This window comes from Mustela lutreola, chromosome X (assembly GCF_030435805.1).
Source record: "Mustela lutreola isolate mMusLut2 chromosome X, mMusLut2.pri, whole genome shotgun sequence".
NCBI lineage: Eukaryota > Metazoa > Chordata > Mammalia > Carnivora > Mustelidae > Mustela > Mustela lutreola.
The window spans coordinates 12,790,204-12,804,401 of NC_081308.1; the positions used below are offsets into that span (position 1 = coordinate 12,790,204).

At 43.5% G+C, this 14,198-nt stretch overlaps 1 protein-coding gene across 1 annotated transcript in view; it reads left to right on the forward strand.

The window, feature by feature from the left end:
- The first annotated feature begins 7,039 nt into the window (after positions 1-7,039).
- The window catches only part of TXLNG (taxilin gamma), a 70,096-nt gene continuing 62,937 nt past the window's right edge, over positions 7,040-14,198 (forward strand). The window contains exons 1-3 of the mRNA XM_059158646.1: positions 7,040-7,170; positions 9,975-10,600; positions 11,078-11,205. Coding sequence (XP_059014629.1) covers positions 11,189-11,205 — 17 coding nt within the window. The 5' untranslated portion in view covers positions 7,040-7,170; positions 9,975-10,600; positions 11,078-11,188. The remainder of the gene's footprint in view (positions 7,171-9,974; positions 10,601-11,077; positions 11,206-14,198) is intronic.

Sequence of the window (14,198 nt, forward strand, 5' to 3'; positions counted from 1 at the left end):
TCTCTCTTTCTCGAATAAATAAATAAAATCTTAAAAAAAAAAGTACATTTCTCAGTGTCCCTAGCCAGTGAGAATGGCCAATGAGAAGTAAGTAAAAGTCTTTGGGAGAAGTCCCAGAAAAACTGAGTCAACCTTGTTCTTTCTTCCTTCCCACTCCCTGGAATATGGATGTGATGGCTGGAGCTGCAGTCGAAGAATTGCAGAGACCTTAACTTGGACAATTGAGGCTCTAAACTAGGGGTCAGATAAGTATCCCTATGAAATAAATATATTTGATGTATGTCTATCCATTGCAGTTTTTGTCTTTATTGATTTTTAAATCGTCATCTCAGTCCAATAGGAGCTTCTTCAAGTAGGCCCCTAAGATTTTGACTCAACTTAGTAGTCTTTGATATAGCTTCATTGCTTTGCTGCACGTACACACACACTCACACACACACACACACACACACACACAAGATGACAGGATATTTCATACTCATCTTTTATTTTTTTAAAAAAAGATTTTATTTATTTATTTAACAGAGAGTCGGAGAGAACAAGCAGGAGGAGCAGCAGAGGGAGAGGGAGAAACAGGCTGCCCACTGGGTAAGGAGCCCAATGTGGGGCTCTGATTCCAGGATCCTGAGATCATGACCTGAGCCGAAGGCAGACGCTTAACCAACTGGGCCACCGAGGTGCCCTCACACTCAACTTTTATATTTCCCAACTCAGACCCAGAATCAGGCATTTATCCAAGAGCCATGGTTTCTACAGATGAGACAAAGTATTTATTATTCAGGAATTGTCTTGGCTCTCCTTCGCCTTTGCTTACCATATTAAGGATATAGATGGAGTTTTGGAAAAGAGTCAATGGCACGCAGAATTGATGAAGGAAAGTTCTTCAGTATAAAAGAACTCCAACTAATAAGAGGTACAAAAGGGGTACCAAATGAAGTAAGGATCTAATTAATCGTCACTAGTGATGCTAAAACCATTAGGAGAAAGATTGATGGGAAACTTTATAATGAACTTAAAACAAAAACTCTAATATCTTAAATGAGATATTAGAAAGCATTGTAGGGGCGCCTGGGTGGCTCAGTCGTTTAAGTCTCTGCCTTCAGCTCAGGTCATGATCCCGGGGTCCTGGGATTAAGCTCTGCATCAGGCTTTCTACTCAGCGGGGAGTCTGCTTCTCTCTCTCCCTCTGTGCTCTCTCTCTCTCAAATAAATAAATGAAATCTTAAAAAAAAAAAAAAAAAAGAAGAAGAAGAAGAAGAAAGAAAGAAAGAATTGTATCCATGATAAGATAACAGTATGTTATACAAAAAAGAACATTCAGGGGCGCCTGGGTGGCTCAGTGGGTTAGGCCGCTGCCTTCGGCTCAGGTCATGATCTCAGGGTCCTGGGATCGAGCCCCGCATCGGGCTCTCTGCTCAGCAGGGAGCCTGCTTCCTCCTCTCTCTCTGCCTGCCTCTCTGCCTGCTTGTGATCTCTCTGTCAAATAAATAAATAAAATCTTTAAAAAAAAAAAAAGAACATTCAGAGAACAAGAAATAGACCTAGAGAATTAAAATATGATGGCATAGGTCAAAACTTCATTAAAGTATTACAAGACAAAGTTAAGACCATCTTCTAGAAAGCAGAGCAAAATAGGTGGTAGAAAGGAGAAAAAAGATAAAAATTAGAACATCAGGAGGTTCCTGTGTGGCTCATTTGTTAAGCATCTGCCTTTGTATCAAGTCATGATTCCAGGGTCCTGGTATCGAGCCCCACATCGGGCCCCCAGCTCAGTGGGGAGTCTGTGTCCCACTCCCCCTGCTTGTGTTCCCTCCCTTGCAGTCTCTTTCTCTGCAAATAAATAAATAAAATCTTTTTTAAAAAATTAGAGAATCATTCCAGAATGTACAATCTCTAGCTAAAGGAAGTCCAGAAAGAGAAAACAGAATGGAAAAAAGAAAATTATGAAAGAATTAAAGAAACTTCCAGCACAGGGGCGCCTGGGTGGCTCAGTCAGTTAAGCCGCTGTTTTTGGTTCAGGTCATGATCTCAGGGTCCTGGGATCGAGTCCCTCATCCGGCTCCTTGCTTGGCGGGGAGCCTGCTTCTCTCTCTGCCTCTGCCTGCCTCTCTGCCTACTTGTGATCGCTCTCTCTCTCTCTCTGACAAATTAATAAATAAATAAAATCTTAAAAAAGAAAAGAAACTTCCAGCACACCCATACGTGTGGGTGCACCCACGCACACACACACACACACACACACACACACACACACACACACACTTTGGCATCATCATCCTTCCAATATAGTTATGTTTTAATTGTGTTAATCTGTTTTTTACATTATTTCCAGGTGAGTATTATTTACAACTTAGTCATATATTGTCTTATGAATATAGTAGTTTTCTTGTTCAACTTTTCTTTTTTCGTCTCTGAACAATTGCCTTATGTTTTTATTTGCTTGATTTTCTATACCCCCATTGCCCAGTTCTTTTCCAGAGTCTCTCCTACAGATACATTCAGCACAATCTCATTTCTTTTTTTTTTTAATATTTTATTTATTTATTTGAGAGAGAGACACTGAGAGAGAGTATGAGCGAGGAGAAGGTCAGAGAGAGAAGCAGACTCCCCGTGGAGCTGGAAGCCCGATGCGGGACTCAATCCCGGGACTCCAAGATCATGACCCGAGCTGAAAGCAGTCGCTTAACCAACTGAGCCACCCAGGCGCCCCACAATCTCATTTCAATACATTAGTATATTGTGACACCTCAGCTAGTTTAGTCATTTTATCTACTTCCAGAGACATCCCTCCAGGAATTCCACGCCCTTCTGCTCCAACCTGGACAGTTTGCTCTCTTGAATCAGGGCCTCCTTTCTTTCTTCCTTCCTTTTTTTCTTTCTTTCTTTCTCCAGGCTTTCCCCTTTTTCCCTTTGTTGGGTCCTTTTCCCCTGGATCTCATATGGTTCTTTTTTCTCAGTTACCCCTTTGTATGTCACCCAAGGTTAAGCTATGCTTCGGTAACAAATGACCTTAACACCCCGCTGATCTTCAACAACAAACCTTTCTCAGGTGTCCCTCATGGGTTGGCTGTAGCCCTATCCCTTTTCTTCCCAGGACCAAGGGGATGGAGCAGCCCCTGACTGACATCGGTCTCAAACCAGAGGGAAAGAGGGTGTAGCCAGAGATGGCCCTTAAGCCTTTGCTCAGAAGTGATATGTATTTATTCTGGCTATATTCCAATAGCCAAAACAGGTCACATAGCCACTCTTGAGTTCATTCTGTATCTATACTTTGGGTATATGATTCTTGGTGGGAAAAAGTTTTCTTTCAGGATTTTTTTTTTTTTTTTTTTTGTAATCTTTATACGCAATGTGGGGCTTGAATGCAAAACCGCAAATCAAATCAAGAATCAGATGCTCTTGGGGCGCCTGGGTGGCTCAGTGGGTTAAAGCCTCTGCCTTTGGCTCAGGTCATGATCCCAGGGTCCTGGGATTGAGTCCTGCGTCGGGCTCTCTGCTGAGTGGGGAGCCTGCTTCCCTTCCTTTCTCTCTGCCTGCCTCTCTGCCTACTTGTGACCTCTATCTGTCAAGTAAATAAATATAATCTTTAAAAAAAAAAAATCAGATGCTCTTCTGACCAAGTCAGCCAAGTGGCCCATCTTTCAAGATTTTAAGGTTGTTGCTGTCCTGCCTTTGAGCTTGCAGTGTTGTTGGGAATGCATTTCTGATTCTTGAATCTTGACATGTGACCTGTCTTTTTACTCAGGAAGCTTTTAGGATTCTCATTTTGTCTCTGTGGGGTGATGTGGGAGAGCACGTAAAAAAGCATTAGAGGCTCTTCTCCCCTAGAAGCAAATCTATGTGTAGTATTTTACCATGATGCAGGAGTAAATTTGGTGGCATGCGACAGAAAACCCAAAATTACAATGGTCTAAACTGGATGTGTATTTCTATTTCACATCAATAAAGTCTATAGGAAGGCAAGCAAGGCTAAGTGTGCTCCAAGAAGCAGTCAGGGACTCTGGCCTTTCTAGTCCTTTGCTCCCTAAAGGGGTTATCTGGCTTCCTGGCATCTGGTTGATGGAAAGGGACAACAGGCAATGGCGCTGTCTTCAGCCCCGTAAGAAGAAACCAGCCACACCTCATTTCCATTCCTAGCCACTTGGCCAGGCTTTGGTCACTTGGCCAGCCCAGCTCCAAGGGAGGCTGAGAAATATGGTCTTATTTTCCATGTCCATCTTCCCAACTAATAATTGGGGGGGGGGGGAAGGTATTACTAAGGAAGAGGAAGAAACGGATCTCAGAGTGGGCAACAAGAAGTCTCTACCATGACCTAAAAGTGAAAATCTCACACACACACACACACATACCCCAGCGTAAATCACAGAACAGTTTTAATCCCTAACATCTCGTGTCAAGTAAGAGACTTCTTCTTTTTTCTTTTTTTTAAAGACTGATTTATTTCTTCAAGTCAGCTCTTCACCCAACATGGGGCTTGAACTCACAACCTTGATTGAGATCAAGAGTCACGGGCTCTACTGACTCAACCAACCAAGCACCCCCAGAGACTTTTTAAAGAGATGAAATGGTGGCCTCTAGATAGTGAGAGTTGAGAGATGGGGATGTGTAAACCTGGAAAGTGATATTTATTAACCTGTTTTTGGAAAATAAAAGTAGAACATACAAACAAATGTGCAGCTTGATATAGCTTCAAGCAAACCTCCCAGTGACCACAACACAGGTCAAGAAATAGGACATTGCCAGCCACCCAGCATCCATGATCCATGATCCCCATCACCACTGCCTTTCCTGGAAGACCTACCTCCTCGTCCTCCTTTCTTTATGGTTCACCCAAACGTGCATCCCCAGGTACCACAGTTTAATCCTGCCCATTTGTGTCTATGTCTTTCAAATTGTTTTTATCTGCAATTTCCCCTCCACCCCCCCTTTTTTCCATTTATAATTTTTCTGCAGAAGAAACTGGGCCCTTTGATCCCAGCAGCTTGAATGTTGTGGATTATGAACTCCAGATGTGGTTCCAGGAGCCACCGTGTACTGGGAATTTCCTGGACTCGAGTCCACTCTGTTTGATCACTGGGTCATAAGCTTGGGAGACATAAAATGGTGCCGGCTTCTCTGGGTGGGAGCCACGGATATGCAGTGCCTGGTTCATTCCTTCGCTGGGGGTTGCAAAATGGTGATATTCTATTTCCAGATGGTTAAAAAGCCAGTTTCGTGTATATTTCACCACAGGTTTTGAAAAGTTGAAAAAAATTGTGTGTTCAAACATTTGTGCTGTCCGTTGGTGTATATAGGAAACAAAACTGGAAGGGTATATGGCAGAGAGTTAAAGATGGCTGTCTTGGTGGTGGTGTTCATTTTTTACTGTATCTGCCTGAAAGTTTTTCATTTAGTATATATCACTTGAATAATATAAATCATTGGGGCACCAGGGTGGCTCAGTTGGTTAAGCGGCTGCCTTCGGCTCAGGTCATGATCCCAGGGTCCTGGGATCGAGCACTGCATTGGCTCCCTGCTCAAGGCAGAGCCTGCTTCTCCTTCTCCTGCTCCCCCTTCCCCCTGCTTATGCTCTCTCTCCCTCAAATAAACAAATAAAATCTTTACATAGATAAAATGGCTATTCTTATGTTATGTGAATTGCACCTCAATAAATTTAAAAATATGTTATTAGATAGATTATATATGTATTTTATATCTAATACATGTATTACATATTATACATGTATTATATATTTTAAAATATATCCTCGAGACAGTAAGGTAAATTTGAAAATGGACTGGATACTGGATGATAGGAAAAAATTATTGTTAGAAATTACGCATTGGGGGCGCCTGGGTGGCTCAGTGGGTTAAAGCCTTTGCCTGCAGCTTGGGTCATGATCCCAGGGTCCTGGGATCAAGCCCTGCATTGGGCTTTCTGCTGAGTGAGGAGCCTGCTTCCCTTCCTTTCTCTCTGCCTGCCTCTCTGCCTACTTGTGATCTCTGTCAAATAAATAAATAAAATCTTTAAAAAAAAAGAAATTGCGCATTGATAGTGACACCATGAATACATTCCTCGGCCCTTTGGGCCGCCCAGCTCTTCTCCCCGGGAGTCCCTCCCCTGCCCCCCAAGACTTCCCCATGATCCAGCCGCTGCCACCACTATAGCCCAGCTCAAGCTGAGGGCCTCCAGGACCCCAGTCAGCCAGAAGTTGACAACCTGTGCCGGTCATTAGGCTTTTCCTCTCTAAGCTTCACGTCTGCCCACCCAGGTGCCTCGGTGTTCACCTTGGCCAGCGGCTCCCCGTTAGGCCCTGCCCTTGGGAGGCGCTAGAGGGCAGGCTGGAGGGGCGAGAGGACTTGTCTCTGGGCTTTACCGGCCGAAATTTCACCTGGCCGTAGTTAGTTTCAGCCGTAGCAGCTAATTACCATTTGCAGCTTTCCCCCAGAACCAACCTCATGGTGCCCCAGGAGACCCCGGCATCGAGGCCCCGTCATCACAGGTCTGGTCCCGCCCTCCCCAAGCTGGTCAGCCTCAATCATTCCAACTGCTTTTTTTTCCCCCCCTCCAGTCCCAGGAGCAATTCCTGGAAACGCCTACCTTAGTGTTTCCTTTTTGCCTTTTTGGCTCTTCAATATATGGGCTAATCATTCTTCCCCCCTCCCCCCAACCCTTGGTTAATCATTCCTTATATTACATTTTATCTGTGGAGTAAACGTCTCGTTGACATTATAACCAAATTTGCTGAGTAGGGCTAATTGCTGCTGCGGACTAATAAACTCAGCGGCAGATTTTCGCCCAGACTTTTTCCTTGGCACTTACATTTCCCTGACCTTCCTCTGTTGAAGGTGGATTTGGAGCTCATTCTCTTGTTTCAGTCCTTTTGCTGCCTCTTCCCTTGCTCCGCGCTTCGGTGACTCGGTGACTGGCTTTGTCGTGCACAGAACATGAGCTTGGGCTTGGTTACAAATTTGGCAAGTAAACCGGTTGGTTGCTCTTTGCCCGTGGCTCTTTGGGCCCCCAGCCAGTAACAGGAGTCTGGAGGGAAGTCTAAGCAGCTGCCTACACTCTTTGCCCTAGGGACTGTCCCCAGGGCCAACCCGGAGTGGACACTGCTGGCCTTCAGCGCCTAATTTAATTCTTACTGCAAGGAGTCGGAGTGGGGGTTTGGTTTGCACAGCCTTCTCTTGGTGAGTACTTTGTGTGTGACCGCACATGACCTTCTTTCTTCCTCCCGTTCAGCTGGGCTCTCTTAGATTTCTTCCTCTCATTCGGGGGCCTTCTCCTGACAAGTTTTGGTTCTCTTAGTCTCCTTTTCTTGCATGCTTAAAAAAAAGGCTGGGGAGGGCGCCTGGGTGGCTCAGTGGGTTAAGCTGCTGCCTTCGGCTCAGGTCAGGATCTCAGGGGCCTGGGATCGAGTCCCGCGTCAGGCTCTCTGCTCAGCAGGGAGCCTGCTTCCCTCCCTCTCTCTGCCTGCCTCTCCATCTACTTGTGATTTCTCTCTGTCAAATAAATACATAAAATCTTTAAAAAAAAAAAAAAAAAAGACTGGGGAGGATGCCGTTTGGTTCAGTCGGTGAAGCCCCAGCTTTCTGGGGAGAAACCAACCCTTACGGAGCTACTCTGGGCTTTGTCTGCTTTGCGTGTTGTAATGTCTTTTGGTGTCTTTGAAGAAAACCAGCCACGGTGTAATGGGAAAATGGGAAATGAGGATTCGATTCCCGAGTGTGGCCCTTTAAGGCTGTGTTCTCCAAAACTGGGCAATCTTTTCGTGTAACATTTCTTGGCTACAATATTCGTTAGATCCTGGAGAAAAATGACCAATTGACAGATCCAGAAATTATAATATCATCTTGCAGTTAGAATTGTTTTGCAAAAAAGAGCTGTTGAGAAATTGGTCCTTTAAGATTTTGTTTGCATCTTGTGTTTTTGTGGGTGTGTCCATGTATGTTATACACGGGAGCTATTTTCTTTACCTCCTGATGGTATTGCTAAGATTAACTTGTACAAGAGCTCTGTTTAGTTGGTTTAAAGGCAAGCACTTGTAAGAATGGGGTATTTTATTTTAGTTTTAAAAATAACTAAGGTTTTAGTTATTTATTTGACACAGAGAGACAGAGAGACAGAGAGTGCATGCACACAGCAGGGGGAGTGGCCTAGGGAAAGGGAGAAGCAGGCTCTCCACTGAGCTGGGAGCCCCATGCAGTGCTCCATCCCAGGACCCTGGGATCATGACCTGAACCAAAGGCAGACGCTTAACTGACTGAGCTACCCACATGCCCCAGAGTTGGGCATTTTATTTTATTTTATTTTATTTAAGATTTTATTTATTTATTTATTTGACAGAGAGAGAGAGAGAGAGATCACAAGTAGGCAGAGGCAGGCAGAAAGAGGGGGGTAAGCAGGCTCCCTGCTGAGCAGAAAGTCCAATGCGGGGCTCGATCCCAGGACCCAGAGATCATGACCTGAGCTGAAGGCAGAGGCTTAACCCACTGTGCCACCCAGGCGCCCCAGAATTGGGCATTTTAAAACTCAGAAAGATGGAAACTAACGTAAACGTTGAAGTTGAAGTTCACATGATCTTGGGAAATATTTGGCATTAAAGCTAATTTAAGTCTATCGGTTTAATTACAATGGACATGTCTTTAGCATTATCACCATTGAATGTAAAAGTCTGTGTTATTTCTATTGCAAATTTTGTCAGAAAAGGGAAAAAACTTAGAGCTTTGTCTAACACTCCATGAAGTTTTATGGGTGATCTAAGACTGGAAATAATGAGGGTAACAACTCTGTATGCAAGGAAAATGAGACTGGTTATTTAAATAGGGAAAAGTTAAAGCAAAATCTGACTGTAGAAAAGGAAAGTTGTAGTAGAAGGCTTCTGAGAAGGAAGTCTTTGGTAAGGAATTTTGTACATAGGACTAAGATTATAGAGAAGGAATACAGAAAACATTTATAAGGGAGTAATCAACACCTGGGGAAGAAAAGAAAGAGTAAAAGAGCAAAATAAGGCAGAAGTTGAACAGTAGTAAAATATTAACAGAAGCCTTAGCTGATTCTGAGGAGTTCCAGGGTTGGATTACCCTTCAGAACCATCCTAAATTAGGGGAAGTGGGTTGAACTTCTAGAACAGCCATTTGATGTGACTACCTGGGAAGAGGGAACGGCTGTCCCAAGGCAGCTGTCTTTGGTCAAGGTCATCCCTGATGGCTTTAGAGTTGGGAATGGTTGGCAGCCTCCTCACACCTTAGAGTCTTTCATTCCTAATAGAGATTGCGGTCAGTGTATGACTGCGGCCACAGCAACTCTGATCCATGCAGTGCCCTGGATCTTTTTGTTAAACTAAGTTTATATCAACATGGGAGATGACAGGAAAAAGACTGCATGAAGTCTTTAAAAATTCATCTTGTTGCAGGGTGCCTGGGTGGCTCAGTTGATTAAGCATCCACCTCTTGATTTGGGCTCGGGTCAGGATCTCATGGTCATAAGATGGAGTCCCACGTCTTAAGATTCTCTCCTCCATTGCACGTATTCTCTCCCTGTCTCAAAGAAATAATAAAAGAAAAAAATGTTTAAATATGTCTTGTTGGAGTAAGAGTTTTAATACCAAGTACGTGGTATAGGCTTGGGATTTGGTTTTCCTCTATCAAAATGACAGTTCTTTGAGATTAATGGTCTAAATGGTGAAGGTTTTTATCTTTTTTTTAAAAGATTTTATTTACTCATTCATTTGTCAGACAGAGATCACAAGTAGGCAGAGAGGCAGGCGGGGAGGCAGGCTCCCTGCTGAGCAGAGAACCCCACTCGGGCTTTATCCCAAGACACGTGATCCTGAGATCACGACCTAAGCCGAAGGCAAAGGCTTTGAACCACTGAGCCACCCAGGCGCCCCAAAGGTTTTTATCTTTAATCTGTCCAGAACAACAAAATTTGTATTTTCTCCCGTTTTCTTGACTTGAAACGATTGAAAATTAAACCTGCCCCTTTTTTCCAGAAGTCCTGTAAACCAAAGCTAGAGAACTTGAAGTAAACCTCCAAGAAAATCACCACACTGGCCCATGCTTGTCTGTTGCTTCATGAGTCACTCAGAAAGATCACCAGAACAAGTTTGTTCTAGCCATCCTGATTTGATGGATCTACCATTGGAAATTCCAGACTTTGAAATGATTATGGATGGGAGCAGTTTGATGGATCAAGGACAGCAAAGAGCTGGATGCAAAGGTGACCCATCAGCTATTGTCCAATGCTGAGGACCCTCCAAATTGTTTGATTCCTCAAGGGAATAATCAACCAGACCTTTATGAAGGGTCTTACATAAGCTCGTAACCCTTATGAAGACCACAAAACACTTTATAATGGCTTCGGTACTACATCTAGACTTAATTAAATACTAGCCCCAATATTCCCTGAAGAGCCTCAGAAGAACTAAAGAATGGGGATTTGGATACCCTACTGGCACTAAAACCAGCTGGAAATATAATGAATCCTTATCCCGGAACATCTTACACAAGAAACGGTTGGTTCACCATATTCAACAAAGCACCTATTATGGGTGAAATATATTCTTCAGTGGATCCAGAAGTATTTGGTGGGGCCCAATCATCAGATAACTATTCAAAAGTAAGACATTTGTAGTAGTAATAATATATTTATGCTAAAAATAACCCCAAGACGGGGACCCCACCAGTTCTAAAATATCTGTAACTTAGAGGCGCTGAACCTGGAGAAGACTGGCGAGTAGACTAGACCATAATGCCAGAAACAGGTTGTTTTGTTTTTGTTTTTAAGTAAGTCCTGTGCCTGACATGGGCTTGAACTCCTAGCCCTGTGATCAAGACCTGAGCCAAGATCAAGAGACTGATTAATCAACTGAGCCACTCAGGCATGTGTGCGTGCAGACGTGTGTGTGTGTGTGTTTAAGAGATCTTAACCCATGAATATTTTGTGTTCTTTACCATTGTCTTTATAAACATAGTTTCTATTACCTTGAAAGTATATAATTAAAGCTGAGTCTTGGGGAAACCAGAACAAAATTCATGAATGTCTATACTCAAATATATAATATATGTATTTGAGATTTGAGTTTTTGAAATGCAGGTACTCTTCCAATATTCCATACGTGACAAGAACTTTGGATGTATCCACCTGCTGGAGCTGGCTCCCCAGTGTGTGCCGATCTACTAGAACTCTCTGTGGCCTGCCATCAATATGCCTGAGCAATCTGGGTATGAAGTAAAATCATTTTCTCAATCTTTTCGTGTCTGCCAGAAATGTGGAATGTATAGCAAACACTAAAATTGGCCAAATTCCTATAAGGACTAAAATCAGGGTTAACTCAGAAGGGTGGTATTGGATAATCAAACAATAAGTTCTCTGTTCTCTGAAAAGGCAAATACTCCTTTTGCTACAACAACCCAAGTAGTATTCAACAAAAATGAAATTTAATGCTTTTTTAATTTAAGATTTTATTTATTTATTTGACAGAGAGAGAGATCACAAGTAGACAGAGAGGCAGGCAGAGAGAGAGGGGGAAGTAGGCTCCCTGCCAAGCAGAAAGCCTGATGTGGGGCTCAATTCCAGGACCCTGAGATCATGACCTGAACCAAAGGCAGAGGCTTAACAAACTGAGCCACCCAGGTACCCCTGAAATTTAATTCTTTTTTTTTTTATTTTTAAGATTTTATTTATTTATTTGACAGGTAGAGATTACAAGTAGGCTGAGAGGCAGGCAGAGAGAGAGGAGGAAGAAGGCTCCCTGCTGAGCAGAGAGCCCGACGTGGGGCTCGATCCCAGGACCCCGGGATCATGACCCGAGCTGAAGGCAGAGGCTTTAACCCACTGAGCCATCCAGGCGCCCCTGAAATTTAATTCTTGATGAAATAATACTCTTGGCTGCTTTAAAGGTTAATAGGAGCTTTTTTTTTTCTTTGAAAATACTGAGGTGGACTAGTCAAACTAGCATGGTTAATTTAACTCCCATGGGCTCTTCGAGACATAGCTCAGATGTTACCTAAACCTTCCTTAAATTGCTCTACCACCAGAAGAAAATAGCCTTCAAGAAATTATCTTGCAGGGACGCCTGGGTGGCTCAGTTGGTTAAGCAGCTGCCTTCGGCTCAGGTCATGATCCCAGCGTCCTGGGATCGAGTCCCACATCGGGCTCCTTGCTCCGCAGGGAGCCTGCTTCTCCCTCTGACTCTGCCTTCCACTCTGTCTGCCTATGCTCGCTCTCGCTCGCTGTCTCTCTGACAAATAAATAAATAAAATCTTTAAAAAAAAAAAAGAAATTATCTTGCATAACTGTTACCTGTATCTTATGAATTATGTTGTTTGTATATGTCCCTGTCCATTACAGGCCTGGGTGCCCTCATTCTAAATCATGTCTAATACAGTGCTCAGAATGAAGTAGGTGCTCAAATGTTTAATTCATGAGTGAAAATTTTCTTTTTTTCTTTTTTTTTTTTTAAAGATTTTATTTATTTATTTGACAGACAGAGATCATAAGCAGACAGAGAGGCAGGCAGAGAGAGAGGAGGAAGCAGGCTCCCCGCTGAGCAGAGAGCCCGATGTGGGGCTCGATCCCAGGACCCTGGAATCATGATCTGAGCTGAAGGCAGCAGCTTAACCCACTGAGCCACCCAGGCGCCCCCCCTATGAGTGAAAATTTTCTATTGCCACCAAGTTTATCCTGGGGTGATCTTGGTCCTGTGGCTGGCTGAGGTCTCAGTGTAACTGAGGACTGTTACTACCAGGAAACTCTCCAAGAGGTTGCACAAAGGTATATCAATGGGAGACGAAGCACGAGAGACTGTGGACTCTGAAAAGCAAACTGAGGGTTTTGGAGGGGAGGGAGGTGGGGGGATGGGTGAGCCTGGTGGTGGGTATTAAGGAGGGCACGTATTGCATGGAGCACTGGGTGTGGTGCATTAACAGTGAATCTTGGAACACTGACAAAATAAAGTAAAAATTTAAAAAAGAGGTATATCACCTTGGGGAATTAAGGGTTTGGCTTTCATCTGTACAGTTTCCAAAAAATGAGTACCTTGTATCTATTCAGAGGCTTTAGTAAGTACTGGGAGCTTTCTGAGTGTTCTATTCTGCCGGGCAGTGGTGATCAGGAGTTCAATGGGCACAGTCCTGACCCTGACTTCATTGACCGCCTGTCTGGGGGGAAGAGTCCATTCAACAAGCCTTTCCAAGAACTGGACTGACTTGGGGTGAGAAGGACAACATGCTAGGGATGGATAACTTGCTACACCCAAGACACTCGGCACCAGAGGGGCTTCCTGGAGGGACCACGCAGAATATGTTCTCTCCAAAACACAGCCCTCAGGCCTGATTTACAAAGTCAAAATGTCCCTTTATTAACAATAAGCAATGAAAGTGGTTCACTGGAGGGAAAGGTACACATCTCTACATTCTCTCTCTAGATAAATTCACATTAGGCATGAGGAGGATGAAGCCTTCGTCCCCACCCTAGGAATTAAGCTTGTGAATAGGGCCATTATTTTTGAATTTCTCTTTTTTTGGAACAAGATTCTCTCTCCCCCAAACTCCGCAGGGATGGCTTTGTCAGCTAGGCTTCCCTGACTCACCCTTTTCTCGGTTTCTAATCTTCTAATAGAAACACTGCTTCTTTAGATTTGTCAATACCTTTGATCATGTTATAGGGTATTGTTGGAGAAGAAGATTTTCCCTCTATCCTGCAACATTCTTCTAGCTAGTCTGAGAATCAAACTGACAAAGGACAGATTAACAAGAGAAAATAATTTTTTTTTTTTTTTTTTTTTTTTTTAGTTTTTGATACAGGGCTCGACCCAAGTACCCTGAGATCATGACCTGAGCCAAAGGCAGAGGCTTAACCCACTGAGCCACCCAGGTGCCCCTAAAATTTAATTATATACATATGAGGAATCAACACAGACATGAGTATCCAAAGACAGACAAAATGAAGTATAAAGGAACTCCTGAACCAAGAAGAGAGTAGGGGTCTAGAACTTCAAAGGGAAGGAAAGCAACTTTCATGAAGATGAAAAAATAAATGTTTGGTAAACAAGCATTTGGTGGGCCACCCACACAATGGGACACAAAGAGGAATTTGATCAAACAGGCTTGCTGGGTTCCTTCTTGTCTACCATACCTAGTTCTTGTCTAATACAGTTACTTATGGTGCTAGCTCTCTCTCAACAGGTCCTCTGGATTCTTTTAGGCAGTTAGGA